We start from the raw sequence: 22,413 nt of genomic DNA on the forward strand, positions 1-22,413 counted from the left end.
GTCAGGCTGTCGTGAAAAGTAACGAATTCAAACCGCTCCTCAACAAAATCATTACAGTTAGCAAAGAAGCTAGTTCCAACCAATCCAAGTAGAGTGACTTTCAGGAACTAATCCAACGTCTTGTTCATTCAAAGACAGTGCTTTTTTCGCTTCTGCACTGACTCTGTCTTTGAGTTACGAGATGTATGCGCTCAGCCGCTCACCTGGGTCACGGCGAAGTGTCTCATTCGCGCTCCCTGCTCTCCGGATCGCCGCAGCCTACAACGATTTGCGCTGGTGGCTGTCGCGTGCGCGCACTCCTGGTTGCCATGGTGCAAAAACTGCCGCCCTCCTAGACCAGCGTCCCTTTAGTCCCTCGCATGTGGTATAGTTGGTGGAACGAGTGTTCAAAACCATTTGAACTTCATACTATTCGTCTTCTTTTTGACATGCTCTCTTTCCATCGTCCTTAGCTTTTGTTTGTTGTGAGCTGTTTTGGCTTTCTCCTATACCTCTGGGGGATGCCAAGTGATGGTTTTGAGAGGCTGGTGATGGCTGTGAGCGAGAGTTTGCCGATCGGCGTCGTCCTCGCTATAGCGATGAAAATACTAGTTACTTCGCACCTGGCAGATATCACCACACGTCTAAGCGTCCAGGAGCAAAGGAATCTTGGGATTTCACTGGAATCTAGTTCCTCCAGCATCGTGTAGCCCACCGTCGGTGAATGGCCGTCCAGAAAGGTCGAACCGGGTCTTCTGCAGCATCTCGCAGTCCTGCGAGGCACACTGAATACGCCTGTCATGTATTCTACAAATAAAAATCACGAAGAAGTGGATTCTATAGTGATGAGTCTATCCTGTACGCTGCAAAAGACACAGGAAATGTGACTGGTGTCTGTACACTGGACGCGAATATCCCAGTCTTCTCCTGCAGGATCTGTTTGGCATTGACATACCGGTATGCAGTGGGTCGACATTGGCCTGGTTTGGCAGCTATCTGCCTGGGTGGATGTAGCAGGTTTGCATTGGCTCGTCGTCCAGTCCGACATTTTCTTGTAACTGTGGAGTACCGGCAGGGTTTGAGAGGTTGCTCATGCTGTGAACACATCTCTACTGCCTGTCTCGTCCTGGAAGTGCCGTCTCGCCGCTTCCTTGCTCTACAGTCATGCTTGTTTCGTAGTGCAGCTCAAAACCTGCCCAAACAACTGTGAGCTCGCAACATGGTATGGACAAATTGCGCCACTGATGCTGGATGACTAAAACCGGGATAGTCGAGTTAGCGAGTTTACTCCCTTGGCCATGGCAAGATCTGTTCAGCGCGGGCTATTCCAACCTCCAGGTGCATAGTCGCCGATCGATCCATGCGATGGTGGTTGACCTACAAAGAGCCAAGTTCTATGAGTACTACCAAGAGTAGATAAACAAGAGTGTGCAACTGCCTGCACAACCTCTATGCTGTGCTGCGACGGCAGAACTTCACATCACGTGACATGGTTCAAAAGGTTATGCTGGCAAACAGTGCAAAGTGACCACAAGAGAGTTGTACCCAAAGCTGGGCTGCGTACAACCCAGTATCTATCATGCACTAGAGTGCACGGGTTCATCACGTGATGTGAAGTTCTGCCGTCGCAGACCCCATAGCTGGAGTTGCACACTCTTGTTTATCTACTCTTGGTACTACTACTAGTACTAGTGGATGCTCTCTACATGCAGTCAACAAAATCAAAGTACCTCAGTATGCCCCCGAATAGGGCATGTGCATCTATAGTATGACACAACAGGGGTTCTGGTGGCACATGTCAAACAAGCAGTAGCTACTAGTGCCAGCTACCTATTAGAGGCTAGCCGCTACAGTCTGTCACTGGAGATACTAGAGAGGTTCTGCAAAACGAAAATGCGTACAAACTTTCGTTCTACGTCATGAAGTGCGAAACTTCGCACGAACTTTCACAACTTTGGACGCGAAACTTGCAGGGAACACGAAATGAACTGTCGTAGGAAATTTCGTGAGATCGGGTCATGGCGTACGTGCACTTGGCCCGCGCAAACTACGAAAATGTGCAGAACACAAAGTTCGTGCAAAAATTCGTACACACTTTCGCAAGGACTGTCGCGAAACTTCGTTCGAATTTTCGTTTTGCAGAACCTCTCTAATTATTATGTTCACTGTTTGGACTGAGCACAATCAATGATACCCAATTAATCTGCCCAATGTGTGTTCTGTTCCACATAATTATAACGTCCCATCGCATCAACCCTACTACACGCAGTGCCCCGTCAACGACTCCCATTGCTACGAATGCGCTGCACAGTAGTACTAGCTGCTGCTTGCCCTTGCTTTCTTTTTATTTTTTGCTGACCCTTACAGCTCTATCTTTTGTTTTTGGTGCGTGTTTCTGGCCGTGATGCCGAGACCTCAGGTCGGCAGAGCCATCAATGCCCCATCATCACTGCTGCACCTCGGTGCAGCCCCTTCTCAGTAGTTGTCACGTTTGTCCTTGTCTCAGTACCATTGTCTTCTGTATTATTTATGAGTTGGGTATGTGAACATAGTAAAAAAAAAACAAAAACAAAAAACATGTCACTCTAGCATGACTTGTGTTATTATTGTTTATTTTGATTCGCCCGATAAATAGAGCACAATAAACGTTAACTTGACCGAAGGATAATAGCGACTGCAGATAGAGGAACATATCGAGGTACAGGTACCAGCATCAATACAGTATCAGAGAGAAACAAACAAAAATGAGAGGCACGAAGAAAAAAACTCTCGTAAGCCCAAGTCTGAAAGGGGAAGTAGTTGATGAGGGATGAATGCACTGTCCACGCTCATCTACACTGTTCGTGGCAGCGCACACATACATACAATAATATACAACACAGCATGCACAGAACCGAACAATTTCATGTTCACCGTGACGTGCAAGCACAGACTTGAACGTTAGTACCAAAAGCCGATACAGACAATATCCCCATACACACAGACACACATGCGCACACACACACACACACACATACACACAATTTCCCATGTATGCGCCTTTGGCGAGAAAAGCACGCAACTCTACAAATGCTCTGGATGTGAACCCACATATTTTCTCTTATGGCAACGATAGCAGATCTGATTCTGAATGAAACACACACACACACACACACACACACACACACACACACACACACACACACACACACACACACACACACAATACAATAATACCCATCCGCAGATGATGGCAGGTCCTGAAAGGACAGGCAGTGTTTCAGTCATGGGAAACAGAACTTCGAGTGGCGAGTGAGGTATACACATTCAATCACATGTGCGCGTGGGCACACACTAAAGTATGCAGAAAGAGAATCGACATTGTAGTATTCATTGGTTGGGGAATGGAAAGGAAAATAAAACATTGCAGTACCGTATTATCTCTAATATAAGCACAGTCTCCAATAATAGAACACCTTGGGGCGGCATTCAAAAAATAAAGTGCTCAGTCTCCATTATAAGCACACTGTGTAAATTCATTATCTGTACAGGCGAAAAAACCCTGAAATGTTTGTGTCTGACATGAATTTGGCATGGCAACATGCCTCTGAAATGAGGTTGAAAAAATAATGGAACAGTCTCCAATAAAGGAACGCCTCCAAAGGTAGCATACACATGGTGTACTAATTAACGCATACATCTGTATTGATTCCTTTATAACTTCGAGATCCATAAAAGAAATCTAATGAAATTTTCTGTACTCTTCCTTTAGACAGCACAGATACAATGCCACGACAAAGCTAGACCAGAAGTGTGACCCTGCTGGTGGCCAGACTTGACCAATGCGGCCTTCCGATCTTTACAAAATCCGGCACGGTGTGCAGCATACAGAACACATTGCATTGGAAAAGACACCAAATCTCGTGTATTGATCTTCTATAGTCCACTACGGAGGGCACTAACCTAAGAACACCAGGAGAAATTCCATGAATCTCACCAGAGGCCAAAAGATTCATACGGGGGTGTAAAATGCGCAAAACCAGCAATTCAAGAAGCAGGCAGAAAACAATCCAAGTATCAGCTACTCAACAGGAGAGAGGTTAGTGCCCCGGACAATACAGCAAGGAATCAAAAATACATACTATGTACATACAGAAAAACAATATCCCGAGAGATATGCTGCACGGAAGAGTCCAAAAACAGCTAAAAATGGAGAAAAACAGCTATCAAAATTCGCCAGTTTTCCTGCATATTAGTTGCTGCCAGTCACACTAAAACATACCAGACCCATAAGTTGGCTGCTCAGTTTTTTTTATTTTTTTTAATTTATTTTTGGGAACACAGCCCTACATAGAGACATGTGGAGACAAACACAAGACAAGACACAGGGGATGTAGGGACGACGTGCCGATGTACAGGGAGCAACTCGACCGACCAGGGGTCTCGGCGTTAGCGTTGCAACCTGGCATCGAAAAAAAGGGGGGGGGGGGGTTGCATGGTCAGGTAGCAAAAATAATAATTTGGTGCGAGAAAGGGGCGCTAGTATTGCAAGGTTGCTCAGTCTCCACAGTTTCATCTTCCAAGCCCTTCTTGATCCTCCTGAGCCTCTTTCTCCTTGACTTTGCTGCTGCACTGCACTTTGCAAGGCTGTTCTCCATGCGTGAAGCGTCGAGATCAGAGAAGGCTGAACGGGTGCAGTCTCCAACAGGGCAATTCATTTCACGAAGGATGTGCTCGAAAGTACCAATGCCATGGTTGAAATGAATCACAGCCAGGTAAACAGCAATGTTGACAACACATGCACCAGCAAACTCCGTTTTAGGCAAATACGACCATACCAGCTTGTTAAAACACTCATTGCGATTCTGCGTCGCACCCTTCTCGCATTTCAGTAGCAGCTGCTTGTCGGCAAGTTCACGGTACACAGGCACCATCAGTTCGTAGATAGGCTTCGGTAGAGGGTTGTGGTGTTTGTAAGGCTTGTCAGCAGTAGCCTTGTGGTAGCCACACCAGCTATCAGTTGGGCAGAACTCATGACGGGGATTCTCATCAGTGGATGCACGATGACAAAGAGAGGCACAAATAGCTTTCCGCATAGCACAGTAGTCACCACTATTCTCTCTTATCGCCTTCCCATACCAGTTCTGCAAGGAGTCAATGAGCTTGTTTGTCAGGCGTCCACTACCGCTGATAGATTTGCCGTCACTTAGCTTACGGCCACTGTGCTTCTTCACTAATTCGCGTAGCCGGTGCCCAACACGCTTCTGTACATGACCTACACACTCAGATTTGACTATGTCGACATCAGGGCCATACGGAGCAGCAGCAACAACATTGGAATGTCCTTTGCAGTCACCATCACCGATGTACTCTACATATCTAAGGCTACGTCTATCTACGCTTCTTGACCAAAGTTGTACAGCAGCAGTGCTTTCCATACCGGGAGCAGAACCAGAGTAATTTGCGGAACAGACTGGCTTGTGCTCCTCCTTCCAGGCTTGATGATCTTCAGCAGAGATGGAGCCAGCACGACGTTCAGATGACTTCTTACTACACGCAGAACAAAATCTAGACAGTATGTACACATCAACGACTTGGCCAGTCTCCCATGCAATAACGGACATAGCACCATAGAGTGAGGAAAAGCCGCGGCGCATCCAGGTACCATCCGCTGAAACAGCCACGTCACCGCCGACAGCATCTTGCACAGCACTGCTAGCACCATCCATGCTTTTCTTAGCAACTATCTCTACTGCAGAATATAGAGCATTCTGGTGGCCAGAGAAACTGCTCCGACTCATTGGAGTTGGCATATTGAGCACTGCACATAATTTTACCAGTGCTTGACGACCACGGCCAATCATGCGCATTGCGAACACTGCCAGGCGATTTATCTCGTAAAAAGATCCTGGGAGCTTGGGCGACATCGACAAAGAAACTTCAGCAGGGCACTCTGAACATGAGAAGGTGATTGTCGCAGCCAGGCCACTGCATTTTCCCTCCTTCACAATCACATTGCCACTCTTGCATGACTTGCACATACAAAAAAGTGCAATGGCAGCGAACAGGATTCCCAAGCTCACAAAGCGATACCCAACGCCAGAGAAGCCATCACTTGGACCTGCTGGGCCAGTTTCTTGGTGATCAGAATCACCGGCATCGCTCTCTGACTCGGAGCTGCTGTCCACGTCCACATTCCAAGTCGAAAAACTCAAATTTTGCAATTTCTCAGAACTGCTCCTTCCAGTGGCGATCGCCTCTTCTTCATGATCCGCGACGGCCTACTCTTCCTGCGCACTTGCACTACCTTCACGACCAAATTGATTGCCGTGAAATACTCTCTTGGATGTTCTAGAACGTCGCTTCGCATTGCCCATCGTCTCCAGCAGCTCCTGACAGCAACTTTGACAAGGACTAGGTAAATGTCCCAAAATAATAATTTTAATTTCACAAAAACACATATTTTTGCCCAAGCTCAGCTGCAGCTAGCGCTGGTCGCGTACGCGAACGCGCGTAGGCGGTAGGCCTAGCCCAAATTTGCTCGGGGCGCTTCGAAATTTTGCCGGCAAATTTTGCCCGATCACTTTCCATATTTTGCTAGGCATTGCCTTTCGTTTCCGATATTTTGCTCCATTTTGCCCCTGCTTTGTGGCAAAAATGGCTTCGAATGAACCTTCTACTTTGGTAAAAGTGGATGGTGACTCTGTCGAGGAAAGCAAAACTTATAATGATGTCAGTATTACTGATTTTGTAGCATGTTTTCAAATTTATGTACCCCTGACAACCTGCACGAGCTATTTCAGCACGGCGTTGGCCCAATGAAACCAAAGAAATTTGAATAAAATTGCCAAAACACACCCGGATCCTCTGTAAATTCGATATTTTGCTCGGAATTTGCCAGCAATTTCTTTTCGTTGGAAAATTCGATATTTTGCTGGAAGAATTGCCGGCAAATTTGGGCTAGGCCTAGTAGGCGGCTACACCTCGTGACCATGCCATCACCAGTACGTACTAGTACATGCTGGAAGCATGGTGTTATCAGAATTTCCCCAACAATCGGGCTTAGAATCACAGGAAACAGCGAAATTGGTGGATTTCCGATTGCGAAAAGTCACTGATGCGTACTCCAAATTTTCAAATTTTCAAATTTAATTGCAATCTTCTAGCGCGCATATCTCCTGCTTCGTTGATCGTAATCCAAAAAAACTTTACACGTGTATTCTACGGATCAATACCTTTCGTTTGAGCTATCGCTCGACTTGCTCGGACAACTTTCAATTTTTTCGAGTTTTTCATGTGTACGCTACCTTATTAATTAAATTAAATTAATAGCACGGGGCGGAGGTACATTGACAAAATAAAGGGCCGTGCTTATATTAGAGATAATACGGTAGGTTATTGTTGTATGGACACTATGAGTACAACAGAATGGTAAGCAACTTGCTTTGAAGCAAAGAAAGTAATTATTCCACGGATCTCAGAAGGAAAGAATGTTCCAGAATGCTGCACTGGCAACAGGCAGCCTGCATGTGCGTGGCCCCTGCAGTCGGTCCAGCTGCCGGCCTTGCAGTGCTGAAAAGAATGTGCAGTACAGCATGTCACGACGTATCGCAGCCTGGACAAATAGGCGCTGGGAAGTCCTAGTTATGTGCTCACCTACACCACGATGCACCAATCTGCTGAGCTATTTTGGCAACAACTTTGTCCTCTTGAGACTCCCATGGGCTGAGCCAGTTGTTCAGGGCTGCACCAAGGTGAACGGCATTGACCGCTGATGGCAATGCAATCCATGACACACAGTCACTAGGGCATCGTTAACATGGCGCTGAGGCTGGATCGATAAAGTCTGCCTTTAGGCTGGGTTGACAACGAGGCCGCTGTCTTGAAGCTAGTCAGTCAGCCTGGTCACCGCCATTGACGAACCAGTCGCCACCGTCAGCAGTGGCGGTAGGTTGTGACAATTGTGGTGCAATATTGTCAGCGAATTCAGTACTCGGGATAAGATGAGTGACAAAGGGAACTTTGTGTTTGTATAATATTGAAGTGAACAGGGATGATCACAAACCCTGCGCGTACTCCACCGTGAGTTACAAGAAAATTCCGGACTGGACGACTAGCAAACGCCAACCTGCTACATCCAACCAGGCAGATACTATTACGATAGCTGCCAAACCAGGTCAATGTCGACCCACTGCATAATGTCAATGTCAAACAAATCCTGCAGGAGAAGACTGGGGTGTTGGCGTCCAGTGTACAGACACCAGTCACATTTCCTGTGTCTTTTGCAATATACAGGCTGAGACTCATCACTGTAGAGTCCACTACTGCATGAGTTTTATTTGTACAATACATGGCAGGCGTACACGGTGTGCCTCGCAGGACTGCGAGATGCTGCAGAAGACCAGGTTCAACCTTTCTGGACGGCCATTCACCGACGGTGGGCTACACGATGCTGGAGGAGCTAGATTCCAGTGTAAACCCAAGATTTCTTTGCTCCTGGACGCTTAGACGTGTTGTGATATCTGCCAGGTGCGCAGTAACTAGTATTTTCATCTCTATAGCGAGGACGACGCCGATCGGCAAACTCTCGCTCACAGCCATCACCAGCCTCTCAAAACCATCACTTGGCATCCCCCAGAGGTAAAGGAGAAAGCCAAAACAGCTCACAACAAACAAAAGCTAAGGACGATGGAAAGAGAGCATGTCAAAAAGAAGACGAACAGTATGAAGTTCGAATGGTTTTGAACACTCGTTCCACCAACTATACCACTTTCAATAAATCGTGACGCCATTTTGTTTTAACACGCATATCGCGGGTGGGAAGTGAGATAATATACAGTACATTGTACAGAAACAGAAAATAATATGGCACCCATTTTGATATTCCAGGGGATGGCCCACGCCTGGTAAAGAAAATAAATAGAGAAAAGAAAAGACGGATATTTCACAGGAAGTACATGTACAATGGGGACACAGTGCAAGTAGTTAGTTCTCACAACGCCAAGCCACACTGCGCAACAGCCAACACTGCTGACAGGTTCTGATCAACGGCAGAGGAAGAGGCTGGACGTCGATGACCACGAATGGCAGCGGCAGCTGCTCGGACGAGGGCAAAGCCCAACCTCACGCGAAGAAAGGCAATCACCAACGAGAAAGACTCTCCTGTCTTCTCCAATACCACGGACGCAACCCTGCGGTAGAGAGCCTTCGTTGCTTTGCCTTGCCCGCCAGTGCAACTGAGGACGATGGGGACAAATGACGCATGCTCGATGTGCAAAACTCGTGCTTCGTAGCAGCGACGCTTCTCCTTCTCGTGTCTGGCATAGACGGATACCAGGGAGGCGGGGTTTCGGTTTGAACGAGCATAAGGGTTAAACACCCGAACATCGAAGAATGTTCCCTCAAACCTACCTCCCCAGACTCCACTGGCAGCCACGTCCAACCGTACACCTCTTTCAGTGATGGCCGTACGGTGTGCAAAGCGCTCGCCCGTCACGGGCTGGAGATCGGGCTCTACCACAACATCATGGACGACGTCCCGGAGCATGTGGGCGGTGATGTCCCTCACCTCGTTGTGCATGACACAAGAATGCCAGGTCTCGTAGATCACAGTTCAGCAGTTGTTCCGAGTCACCTTGATCAAGCGCACCTGCACTTACATGGATCACAAGTAATAGTTGATCTACATGTAGTTCGGATCAAGTGCATCTTGATGTCCAGCTCAAGGGCACGCATGTCGTGTTGTAGGTTACAACCCTTCCAGCTGGGACTTTCCCTCAAAATGCAGCACAGAGACTAGGGTAGGCCCAGACAGATTCTGCTCCGCTCGCCTCGATATTTTGCCGCAAAGTGTTGCTGCGAAATCTTCGATATTTTGCCGAGCCTTGCACAAGAATCTCGATATTTTGCTCCATTTAGCTCCGGAAAAACATGTATTATATCAAATTCTCGTACAATCCTGTACAACGTTTCATAAAATCGCACGGTCGGTTTCCCAACACGGATTTCCACGCACGTGTCCCTGAGTTCTTCCAAAATCATGCGGATCCACGATGAATCCCAGTGATATTTCGGTGGACATGATCTCGTCCTGGGCAGTGTATCCTGCTGAACCAAGGAAATCCAAGTATCAGGCATCGATTTTACCCAACATCTCGATATTTTGCTCCAATTTTGCCGGCAACTTCCGCTCTTTGAATTCTTCGATATTTTGCCGAAAGAATTGCCGACAGGCTCTGTCTGGGCCTAGACTAGGGCCAGCACTGGCCCAGCAGGGTCAAATGACTCAATCACGTTGTTCATGACGTCAGAAATCTGCCATGTAGGCGCCCAACATACCCCGCGCCCCCGGCCAACCAGTGTAGGCCGCGCGCTGGTCAACTCCAAGCGACCTTGATGGCATGGACCACGGTCATGCGTTGCTGTTGCAGATCTACGTGGATCATCAGCATGTAAACTAGCCGTAGTTCCTGTTGAACCATGTTCGGGATGAGCGAGGTTAGTGTGAAAAAATGCATCCCTGTTCTTACTGCAGGAATGGTCGAGTGGAAAAATTCAAAATTGTTTATATCAAGAAAACCCAAAAAGGATGATGGGGAACATGTCCTCAGTGCTAGAAGAGGTGTTCTACTATCTGCCGGTGTATAGTTTGCTAATTGAGGACGTAGCTCGCTGTTTTATCAGAGCTTGTAATTTGGCTATTTTCAAGACGATCATTTGTGGCGTAAAGGGATGCTGGCGTGGCTAAGTGGTGCTGCCCCAAGAACTCTTCTAAGGTGAGGTAATGTTGGCTTGATGGTGTTTTGTTCGTAGCTTGTTCTTGTACGCTGTGCCGTGGCTCGTTTGTAGACCCATAAATCGTGCCAATATTGAGGGGTATGCCAATTTCATGGTTCCCTTCAAAAGATTTTGCGCGGGCTTTGGAATGTCGATCTACACCCCAAAGCAAACCTACCTGCAAAATTTGAGCGAAATCTGAGAGATCGACTTGCACATATGTTCTGGTTTCTCAGACATGATGCTCTCTTGAACATTCTGCCTGTGAACAGATGCATTTTCGGTGAAAACATTTCAGTCTTTTTCCTTCTTTTTTCTCGATTTTTTTAGTTCGTCACCTCAACAGTACAATGTATAACTTCAACTAGTTCTCCATGACCTGAAAATACACTTACATTGAACAGAATGCTAATGACGGCCTCTGCGTCACTGTCTCCACTGGCCAAAGCTTCTCTTAAAGACGAGTATTTGGAATTGAAAAATACGACGTGGAGCTGTAGAGAAGGAGTTAGAAAAAGCACATTGTACGTATGAAATGACTATTATTTTATTATTATTAGGAGCTTCTCTGCGTTGGCATCAATGCAATGTACATGTATATATATACACCGCATGTATAGCTGTTGCATAAGCCGAAGCGACAACAGCCAAACAGGATATAGATGGCGATATAAAACGCGTGACGAAAATAGAATACAATTACAACGAGCAAACGAACAGTTCGACCGAGTTGAATTTGTATTTGCATAAATCAATTAGTGGCGGCATTGCACTGGGTGCATTGTAAGGCGGATTGCCTGGATCCAACACAACATGGCGTGGTGAGATAATTGCTCACTGCTGCAAGACGTCTTTGTGCCCGACCAATCAATCACCGCTCACCCTTGAGGTCGGCGGTGTTCAACAAGGTCGTCGCCACACTGGCTACCCCTACCGCCCCGTGGCAGGACTGGCAAACCACAGCGTCGTGTTTCCTCGGCTTCACCGCTCTGCTTCGCTGGGACGATTTACAACGCCTCACGCCTCAGGAAGTCTCCATTCGCGGCACGCATATGCCCCTCCACCTGTGACAACGCAAGAATGACCAGTTGCGCCAGGGCGATATGGTCATGGTGAGTTGGCTGGAGCAGCAGGCTACTACACCATGTCCTGTGTCGGTCATAGAGGGTTTCTTGGAGAGAGCACCGCATGTTCCCGTCTCCGCAGCAACCCACCAGTCATGTCTGCGGGGCAAGATGACATACGCCCGGGCGCGCGAATTGATCCACACGGCTCTCGCCAACGTAGGTGAAGACCATACAGGGTATGGCACACACAGTCTCCGCTTGGGAGGAGCGACGGCAGCGGCCAATGCTGGCGTGCCAGAGCTTTTTCATCCACATGTAAGAACATGTATGTGGAGGATTCCCTCAAGGACATGCTGTCGGTGTCTCGCGCTATACTGCACCAAATGACTATCGGGTCAGCTATTCATTCCGTCGTGAGTGAACAAAGACCAATCTACTACTGTGATCTGTATCTGCTGTTGTGTGTGGGTGTGTCTGCGGTGTACGCAGAGGCCAGTTAGCTGGCAAAAAGTGTTATTTTTCGTTTGCTGAGCGTAGCGAATGAAACGAAAAATGTATTTTTTTGCCAGCATTTTCACCATAGTTACGGCGCCAGGATTGCGTCAGCTGGTTTTTTGTCAGTGTTCTCAATTTTTTCTCTTCATCGTGGCCTTTCTCTTTTCGTTGTAGTTTCCCACCCGCCCTCCCCTTTATTCTTACTTCTGGATAGGTCCTGCAGGCTACGTTTTTTTTTCATTTATCTGATGGGGATATTCTAACCGGTTTTCCTCAGAGCTGTGCCTCCCCCGGGGTCCTGGGTTTTTTCCGCCAGCTTCAGGCTGGTTAATTATCCGGCGGCCCCATTCACCACAGTGGTTCACTTTTTGCATCCTGTTTGTCTGGTACATACGTGTACATGTATAATATGCGTGAGGTGGCATGCCCTTCTTCTTGCTCATGTATACACTACGCTAAGCTCTTCCATCTTCCACAGTGAGTGAACAAAGACCATACTACTACTGTGATTTGTATCTTTCTGTTGTGTGTGGGTGTGTCTGCGGTGTACGCAGAGGCCAGCTAGCTGGCAAAAAAGTTTTATGAAAGATCCGTGGGAAAAATAACACAGACCTTTTATCAAACGTTTTCAATTTTTGTCCAAAAGTAAAAAAAGAACGATAGGGGGCTAGAAAAGGCTCTTCTCCAGAGATTCGCCAAAAACATTTTCAAATTTCATCTCAACATGCAGTCAAAAGGCAGTCATATTACCCCTAAAAAAAGTTGTACCGCCCAGCCACTTTTTAAAGTGTCATATCTTAAAAGGTCTGCAGTACTGTGTATATTCAACCCTCTTACCTCACCAGCTGTTCTTGAACCATCTACTGAATGCTCGGATGACATGGACGTAGAGTTTCCAAAATGGATGTGGAAATTATCGATACTGTATTGCTCCGAATCTAGTGGGCCACCGGTAATGCTCACTGATGTTGCGTCAAAATGGTCCGCTCTCACAGCTGCATCATTGTTGGCGTAGAAATAAAAACTTGCATTAGATGGGCTGCTCGTAACATTGAGTGCTGGGTAGGTCATATATGCTGCGCTGGCTTTTGGGATGTTGATTGGTGACTGGTGTGTTCCATTGCCGCACGTCTCAAAGCCAGCAATGTTGCCCCAGCCAGCAGGACCTGCAGCACAGAGGTTACAGTTGTCACAGCATTTCAAAGTTTAGGTCAGTGTGGTTGAACAACTTTAACCCTACAAAAAAACAGCCAGCGGTGTCATTTGATGCCGAGCGGGTTTAACTTTTGGAATTACTGAAATATGGTTCATCAGAATCAGCTCAAATCTCGTGACTATTCCTAATTTTGTTCCTGTTTCGTCTGCCATATACCTTTGATTTATAATCGATGAGGTACCACATTAGCGGCAAGCAGGTATGCCTGGAATGGCCAACCGGTGTCATTTGACACCTACACTAAAAAAAGCCATTATTGCAAGTAGATGGAGAGAATTTGAAGAGATTTCGAAGGCGTCATTCATATTGAGTTGCTTGTGTGCCGACCAGACAAAGGAAAGTTACATGGGCAGGAAAACTTCTGAATACAGGACGAAATAATTATACGATCAACATACAACCGTTGAGTGAGAATCACGAATTCGGAACGGGTGAACATTAGTACACAGATTACACAAAACACGTGGCGACTGTCCTTGATACTGTTCATTCCCTTTCATTTTCCTGCAAATTGTCCCAGAGGAGCCATCAGAGTTTGACGGCGAACTACATGCAATCTGATGACCATGAAAGCAACATTTCCCACAACATCTTCATCTGATGCATCTTCAAGTGTAGTGACCATTGGCAGGGGTGGATCTGTTCTGTCATGTTATGGTGTAACTTTGGGTCACAACAATGGCAACTGGGCACCTGCGAATTCATAATGTATTTCCGAGCTTCCAGAAACGGACAAGTATTGCGGTTAAATCCAGATGAGGGATTGTCAGAAGCAGGTGCGCGTGCAGGAGTGGTGGAGATCCAGAAATCAATTGTGCCGAGGAAGAGGAATCACAACTCTGCAACCGGGAGATGGTTCACCGCATTATTGCAAGGATGGTGCTGTGTAGGTTATCTTTTACTACTACTGGACGCGCTAATGAGGCTCTTGAAACAAACCTCTTCGTCTCTTCCACTTCAGCCTTTACAGGCAGGCAGCCGCTGGGATGCTTTCTCCAGCTTTATTCGCTGCGAACGTGGAGCATAGGCTCCAACAGTGCAAGGAGCGAGAAGAGCGCAGTGCCAGACTAAGAGGGTGCGCTCAGCACAGAGTTTGATGAAAAGCTCAAGGAGATGAACGAGCGCATCACCAGGGTGTATGAGGATAATGGTGAAGCCGCCCGTGTGAGGTCGCTGGGAGGTACAGCGGAAGCTCCCAGTCACAGCGGTGGACGTAGGCTTTTAATGAAAGTCCCTATATACGATGGAAGGCAGCCACTGGAGCGTTATCTCGACCTGTTCGAGGACATCTGTGTCAAGAATAAGTTCGACGAAAACGAATGGCTGCTGCGATTGCGTATCGCGCTGTCAGGTAGCGTTGTGAAAAGGAACTGTATTGGCTACAGTACCTATGAGGAAGCAAAGCGAGACTTGCTTGCCTCGCTCGGAAGGACGCCATACAAAGCACGGAAGACTTTGTTTACAGGCGAGCAGCGGCCAGTGAAGTCTTTGAAGCCAGTGGGAGGATCAGATCCAAGGACCACAACGTCGATGCAGTGCATGGCGATATTGGTCGGACACGCCGAGAAGCAGCTGGAGTCTCTGCTAAGGAAAGGAGAAAGGCGATGCTGCACAGCAAGGAAGGACTCAACGGCGAGACTGTGTGGAACACAGATTGTTGTGTGTTGTCTGGTCCAGAGTCTGCCCTGGGTCGAAGCAGTGGACCAGTGACCGTGTCATGTGTCACAGCTCAAATCGACGAGCTCGGAGCAATTGAGTTGGCTGAAGTCGTGATCACTGATATTCCACCATGGCCACCCCCGCAGCATAAGTTGACAAGTTTTGGATGGTAGTCAGAGCCCTGGATCGCCTTGACTTGTGAGTTGTTGCACGACGGTGAGAAGCCCTTTGGTGGGGAGAATGTTATGAAACCACAAGTTCTCAAGTGTGAAAGGCCTTCTCGCTGGTGACACTGTGTTCGTTTCAATGCAGTTGTATCTCGACTCCGCCTTACCGCTGATGTTTACGGCGCGGTATACGCTACATGCGCTATGTGCGATTTGCTGTGTGCTCTGTAGTTGTATTTGTATGTGTATGCCTTTCTGATATAGGAGAAGGACAAAATGTTTCGAGTTATGATAAACATTTTGTCCTTCTCCTTTTTCAACATAATTTAATTGGCGCACCATCCGAGTTGAATGTTCTGATCAACGCTGTCATTTTCACGCTATAACTAGCTGGTTATCTTAGGGCGCGTTTGGTTGGTACGACCTAGAGCGGGATTCACCAGAACAGCGCGTTTGGTTGGGACTGCACCTGTTTTGGGTCGGCCAGAACATGTTCTGCTTGCACCGGCCTCGAGGCCGGAGCAGACCGAGCAGATTCACTTCTCCACAGTGAAACCTAGCGGGAACATAGACTTTGGTCCCAAATGATCACGTGCATACGCTTTTGGGTTGGACCCGCCGTACCGGACACCATGGTGACCCATGCACACTTTGAAAAATGCACCAAGTTTGGCATATTTTTCACAAATATGTGCTCTGTTTTTGGAGTACCGTTTGGTTGGCATGAGGCTGCTCCCTGTGCACCAGCTGTTCGATCCTATTCTAGATCGTACCAACCAAACGCACCCTAAAAGTCTCTTCAAAACAGTTATTAGATTCGATCGGAGTGAAATATACCGTTAATATTCAATAGTTTTCCTCGTGCCGCGTGGTTGTTTGGTCCATTAGCCATGTCCCCTCCCCCCCCCCCCCCTCCTCCACCACCCTACACAGTGGGTCCATTGTTATTAGGCGTCTGCCTGCTTTGGTTTCTCCACTATAAACGAGAGAGCTTGGAAGCTCAGGGCCCTACGCTATGCTTTTTTACCTACCTCATCGTACATGTTATTAGAACTGATGGAAATGTTTTTTTTCGTTGATTCGCCACACCATTGTATTGCAAAAACTTTTCGATCAGTTTAACTATGAGTTAGGCAAAAGTATTTGTAGAATTTATTTCGGATTGTTATTTTCTCTGATTTCATCCACTTTTGGTTTGCTCCTTTTTTTCTTTTTGATCTTCTTATACTAGTATACTGTAAATCAACACATTTTGGCCGATCTCGAAACTTTGGCCGATCTCGAAACGAAACTTTTCGCCGTCATTAAACTTTGGCCAATTGGAGTTTTCAAAAAGAAATCGATCGGTATTTTTTGCTCTAACATGCATCGCACAGTTTCCATGTGCGCAACTGCAGTAGCATGACGCGAATCAGCACGATTAAGCCTCCAGCTATGCTCATTTCTTGCATTTGTGTCGTCCGACGTTTCCTGGGACCGGCGCTGATTCTGCCAACCACGGGCGATCTGGAGTTGACGAGATGTCTGTCCTGACGTTATCTGTGACCGGCGCTGACTCTGCCGATCACGGGCGTTCTGGAGTCGACGGGATCTCTCTTCCGACGTTTCCTGTGACCGGCACTGAATCGCCCTTTCATGCTTATTTTGGAGACGTCGGGATTTCTCTTCCAAAGTATGTTTTTGCTGACGCATCCTATCACCTATTCGGCGTCTATTCTAATTTAATTTCCTCCTCGTCTCCCTATTTCTTTCCAAATCTCCCTCTATATCAGGGAGTCGTATACATAATACGACGAATATTGGTACGGTACGGGACAGATACGGGAGCCAGCAAATATTGTGGACAGCTGTTATGTACAATCCTGTAGAGCCTTTGTAGTCACAGATACGGGACAGATACGGGAAAGATACGGGATAGCTCCAGGCGTGACACAAACACACAAACAAACAAACAAACACCAAACGAGAGAGCTTGGAAGCTCAGGGCCCTACGCTATGCTTTTATGCTTTTTTGCCTAGCTCATCGTACATGTTATAAGAACTGATGGAATTGTCTTTTTCCGTTCATTGGCCACATCACTGTATTGCAAAAACGTTTCAATCGGTTTGAATATTATGAGTTAGGCAAAAGTAGTTGCAGAATTTATTGCGGATTGTTGTTTCTCTAATAATCATCTACTTTTGTTTTGCTCCTTCTTTAATTTTTATCTCCTTATATTGTAAATCAACAAATTTTGGCCGATGAGAAATAGAAACCTCTCGATTAGAGAGGTTAAGATGCACGTTATTTCCGACGTGACGCGCAGTTTCACGTCAAATTTGAAATCGATCGGTATTTTTGCTCTCACATGCATCCATTGCTCAATCATGCATCATTTGCCTATATGACAAACGTTGGCCTGCGATTTACTTTGTCCGGTTGGTACCAAGCGGCGAAATCAGCGAAATTAAATCGCCAGCGAACATTAGTTGATTTTAATACAGGAATCGGATTTTCTGGCCTTTTTGTAGTAATACATCTACATTGACCTGTTGAGCCAATGACGACGCCGAATGCATGGTTGCCTGAGGAGCACATTACATAACTTTACAGTCTCCTAAAATACGTATCCTGTCCGACGGCAAAAGAGGCTGCAGATTTAGTTTTTCTGCGCGTCGACGGGATGTCTGCGACGCGAAAGTTCAGCTCGCGTTATTTGGCTCGCACGTCGAAAAAATCAACGCGAGTGACCTGCTGCTCACGTCGAAATTTGGACATTACATAACTTTACAGTCTCCTATATAAATACGTATCCTGTTCGACGGCAAAAGAGGCTGCAGATTTTGTTTTTCTGCGCGTCGACGGGATGTCTGTCCTGACGTTTACTGGGACCGGCGCTGACTCTGCCGATCACGGCGTTCTGGACTCGACGGGATGTCTGTCCTGACGTTTCCTGGGACCGGCTTAGACTCTGCCGATCACGGGCGTTCTGGACTCAACGGGATGTCTGTCCTGACGTTGCCTGGTACCGCCGGACTCTACCGACCACGGGCGTTCTGGAGTCGACAGGATCTCTCTTCCGACGTTTCCTGTGACCGGCACTGAATCGCTCGTTCACGCTTATTTTGGAGACGACGGGATCTCTCTTCCAAAGTATGTTTATGCTGACGCATCATATCGCCTAATCGGCGTCTATTCTAATTTAATTTCCTCCTCGTCTCCCTATTTCTTTCCAAATCCCACTCTACATCAGGGAGTCGTATGCATAATACGACGAATATTGGTACGGTACGGGACAGATACAGGAGCCCGCAAATATTGTGGACAGCTGTTATGTACAATCCTGTAGAGCCTTTGTATTCACAGATACGGGACAGATACGGGACAGATACGGGATAGCGCCAGGCGTGACACAAACAAACAAACAAACAAACACACAAACAAACAAATACCAAATTAAAGCTGTGTGGACCCTGGCTAGCGCCAGACGTTACTGAAGTAACGTCTTCTGCATAGCTACGGGAATTAAAGCTGTGTGGACCCTGGCTAGCGCCAGACGTTACTGAAGTAACGTCTTCTGCATAGCTACGGGAATAAAAGAATAGTAGGGAGGTTCTGCTATACGTGAAACGTAGAGAAATCACGTAGAGAGCAGGTGTCTGGGTTAGAGTCTACGGCTTCGCGTGTTTTGGCTCCAGATTTCTACGCGGAGATGGGGTTCTCTACGTTGTGGCACACGCAGAGAAAATGCGTACGGATTTGCTGGGTATCGATCAACTGCATGCAGAAAACTGCCAAATATGGAAGGGGAAATTCCCAGTACACATTCCACGTGACTTCTCTAGGTGAAACGTAGAGCAGAACAGCATTTCTTTACGTTACGGGAACGCGAAGAAAGTTCGCGTGATTCTTTGCGTCGCGTTCCCAAAACGTAGAGCAGAACCTCCCTACTACTACCGTAAAATCCCGCCAGAGCGCCCCGTCCCTCCCATCCACCCCTCCCCTCGGACTTCTTGTTAGGGACGTGATTGATTGTATCCTCGTATGACTCTGTCGCAGTCTGTGATGCCGTACTGTACTGTAGACGCCTGCTCAACCCCGTTGGAAATGTATGTAACAGTGCCCACCCTCTCGACCAGGGATCGCACAAACCCTGCGTTTTGTCGGGTCTGTACAACTCCTGGCTCTTGACCTTTGGTCGGTGTACGAGATGCACGAACAGTTTTCGTAGGGTGAGTACTTTTTCATGTAGCACTGAATGCGGCAAGTAGGACTCGCCCATCCGCCCCTCCCCACCTGAAGCGTTGAGGAGGTAGGGGTGCTCTGGCGGGATTTTACGGTACTCCTGACACTTTTAGAGAATCAGAGAGTTCATAACAGCACCATCCATGTACATGATTGTACTATAGCAGCATCATAACAACGAGAGAGTTTGGAAGCTCAGGGCCCTACACTATGCTTTTTGCCTAGCGAGAGTCGACGTTCTCTTTGCATTTGAGGATAATACGACACCGTCTACCACCTTGATGACCTCAGCAAGAAAAAAGCATAGGGATGTTATAAATTTTTCATTACTCCAAGTTTTTCAAGACATAACCTGGGATTTGCACCCGCACTATCGCCCTGCATGCATTCCCCCAATATACTTCGCATACACACTCATTCTTCTAAGTTGGTTCACGTTATGATCTTGCATTTGAAAGCCCTATTTGAATATTGTGGCCAGCTAGCTGTCTCTGATGGAACGGTACGGGACAGGTGCGGGATGGTGCAGGCATGCCGGCGCCGATGCAGTCCTTGATGGTACGCTACGGGACAGGTACGGGATAGCGGCAGGCATGCCGATGCCACAAACAAACAAACGATCACGGAACGAGAGAGCTTGGAAGCTCAGGGCCCTACGCTATGCTTTTTGCCTTGATGACCTAGACAAAAAAAAGCAGGGATGTTATAAATTCTTTAAAAAATTCCTTTTTTTAAGACATAACCTGGGATTTGAACCCGCACTATCGCGCGCCCTGCATGCATCCCCCGATACACTTCGCATACATACCGTACTGGCAATATATGTTGCCGCAGTGAGGCCATGAAGCGTTACATTGGTACATGTTTGCCGCACGCAGGGCGTTACGTGCAAAGTCGCACAGGAGCCGTTACACAGGTTTCTATATTGCCGCAGTCCTTTTTTTGCTATTGCCGCATCACGTTTTTGCTATTGCCGCATCATTTTTGTGCTTTTGCCGCATCATTTTTTCTTTTCATCCACATTGAAGGCACAGAAATTCAGTTGCTATCCAACTGTTACAAACCCGACGGCAAAGGACGACAACGATATCAATAGAAGACTGTATATCTATCAGAACACAAAGGCACACAATGAAAACCTTGGCAAATTTTATTCCGTTGTGACTCAGAGTTTCATGGCTGAACCAATCATCAATCATCAATCAATCAATCTGATGATTGGTTCAGCCATGAAACTCTGAGTCACAACGGAATAAAATTTGCCAAGGTTTTCATTGTGTGCCTTTGTGTACGCCGCTCTGCCTGAATCAGGCATTGAGCACTCTTGCAGAACCAAAGCATATTGCCTCTGTGTATATCTATCAGAGTGATCTGTTCACAAAAAGATCATCAAAAGGAAAGTGACATAGTGGAAGAGCGCTTCCTCCAAAAACTACTTTTCACCACGCGGTACACGTGCTTTCACAGTTGTCAGCCTTTTTTTTGCAGTGCAAACTGCAATGAAAAGATCGCCGCACCCCGCCGGACGCGCGTTACGAACTCAACGAAAATTTGTCGCACTAGCCTGGTCGCGCGTTACGCCGCACCCCCCTGCGTTACGCGTTACGCGGCAACATATATTGCCAGTACGGTACTAATTCTTCCAAGTTGTTTCACATTGTGATCTTGCATTTGAAAGCCCTATTTGAATATGCATTGTGGCCAGCCGTCTTTGATGGCACTGTACGGTAGGGGATAGGTACGGGACAGGTACGATCGAGGGTAATACGACACCGTCTCCCGTACCGTACCGTACCATCAAACACAGCTGGCCACATACAGCTGCCCGCAATATTCAAATAAGGCTTTCAAACGCAAGATAAAAACGTAAAGCAACTTGGAAGAATGGGTATGAATGCGAAGTGTATGGGGGAATGCATGTAGGGCGATAGTGCGGGTTCGAATCCCAGGATATGCCTGAAAAAAAGGAGAATTGAAAAATTTATAACATCCTATGCTTTTTGCCGTCAGATACGGATAGCGCCAGGCGTGACACAAACAAACAAACACACAAACAAACACCAAACGAGAGAGCTTGGAAGCTCAGGGCCCTACGCTATGCTTTTTTGCTTGCTCATCATGCATGTGACGTGCCAAAGCCGTGTGAACCCTGGCTGGCGCCAAACGATACTGAAGTAACGTCTGTTGCACTACTACGGCGTTAATATTTTTTGTATATTTTTAATTTTTAATTTTTTTGTTACGTTTCCTGTGAACGCGTTAACGGTAGGCATATGCGGATAATGCCGGCAGAAAAATTGGCAAATTCGGTACTTTTTTGGTAAGTTTCCTGCATGTTTGGTATGTGGATAAAGAAATGGAGCAGAATTCGAGGAATTGCCCGCCATAGGTTTGTATGGTTCTGCCAATTGCACTGCTTTTCGAGCAGAATCTGCCACCTTTTCGAGCATTATACGCACACCCCTAGTGACCGGCGCTGACTCTGCCGATCACGGGCGTTCTGGAGTCGACGCGATGTCTGTCCTGCCGTTTCCTGTGACCGGGGCTGACTCTGCCGATCACGAATGTTCTGGAGTCGACGGGATCTCTCTTCCGACGTTTCCTGTTACCGGCGCTGACTCTGCCGATCACGGACGTTCTGGAGTCGACGGGATCTCTCTTCCGACGTTTCCTGTGACTGGCGCTGACTCGCCCGTTCAGGATTATTTTGGAGACGACGGAATCTCTCTTCCAAAGGTCGTTTTAGCTGACGCATCATGTCACATATTCGGCAACTAACGTCCATTCTAATTGCATTTCTTCATCTCCCTACTTCGTATTTCTTTCAAGAAAATCTCCCTAGACAGCACG

The 22,413-nt window shown here is 47.1% G+C and overlaps 2 protein-coding genes across 2 annotated transcripts in view; both read right to left on the reverse strand.

Moving 5' to 3' along the window:
- LOC135818392 (carbonic anhydrase 1-like) overlaps positions 1-22,413 on the reverse strand; it is a 199,853-nt gene that overhangs the window by 43,588 nt on the left and 133,852 nt on the right. The gene's annotated exons all lie outside the window — the stretch shown is intronic.
- LOC135818393 (carbonic anhydrase 1-like) overlaps positions 1-22,413 on the reverse strand; it is a 40,115-nt gene that overhangs the window by 8,969 nt on the left and 8,733 nt on the right. The window contains exons 3-4 of the mRNA XM_065331753.1: positions 13,134-13,462; positions 11,130-11,228 (exon numbers count right to left, since the gene is read on the reverse strand). Coding sequence (XP_065187825.1) covers positions 11,130-11,228; positions 13,134-13,462 — 428 coding nt within the window. The remainder of the gene's footprint in view (positions 1-11,129; positions 11,229-13,133; positions 13,463-22,413) is intronic.

This window comes from Sycon ciliatum, chromosome 5 (assembly GCF_964019385.1).
Source record: "Sycon ciliatum chromosome 5, ocSycCili1.1, whole genome shotgun sequence".
Lineage (NCBI taxonomy): Eukaryota > Metazoa > Porifera > Calcarea > Leucosolenida > Sycettidae > Sycon > Sycon ciliatum.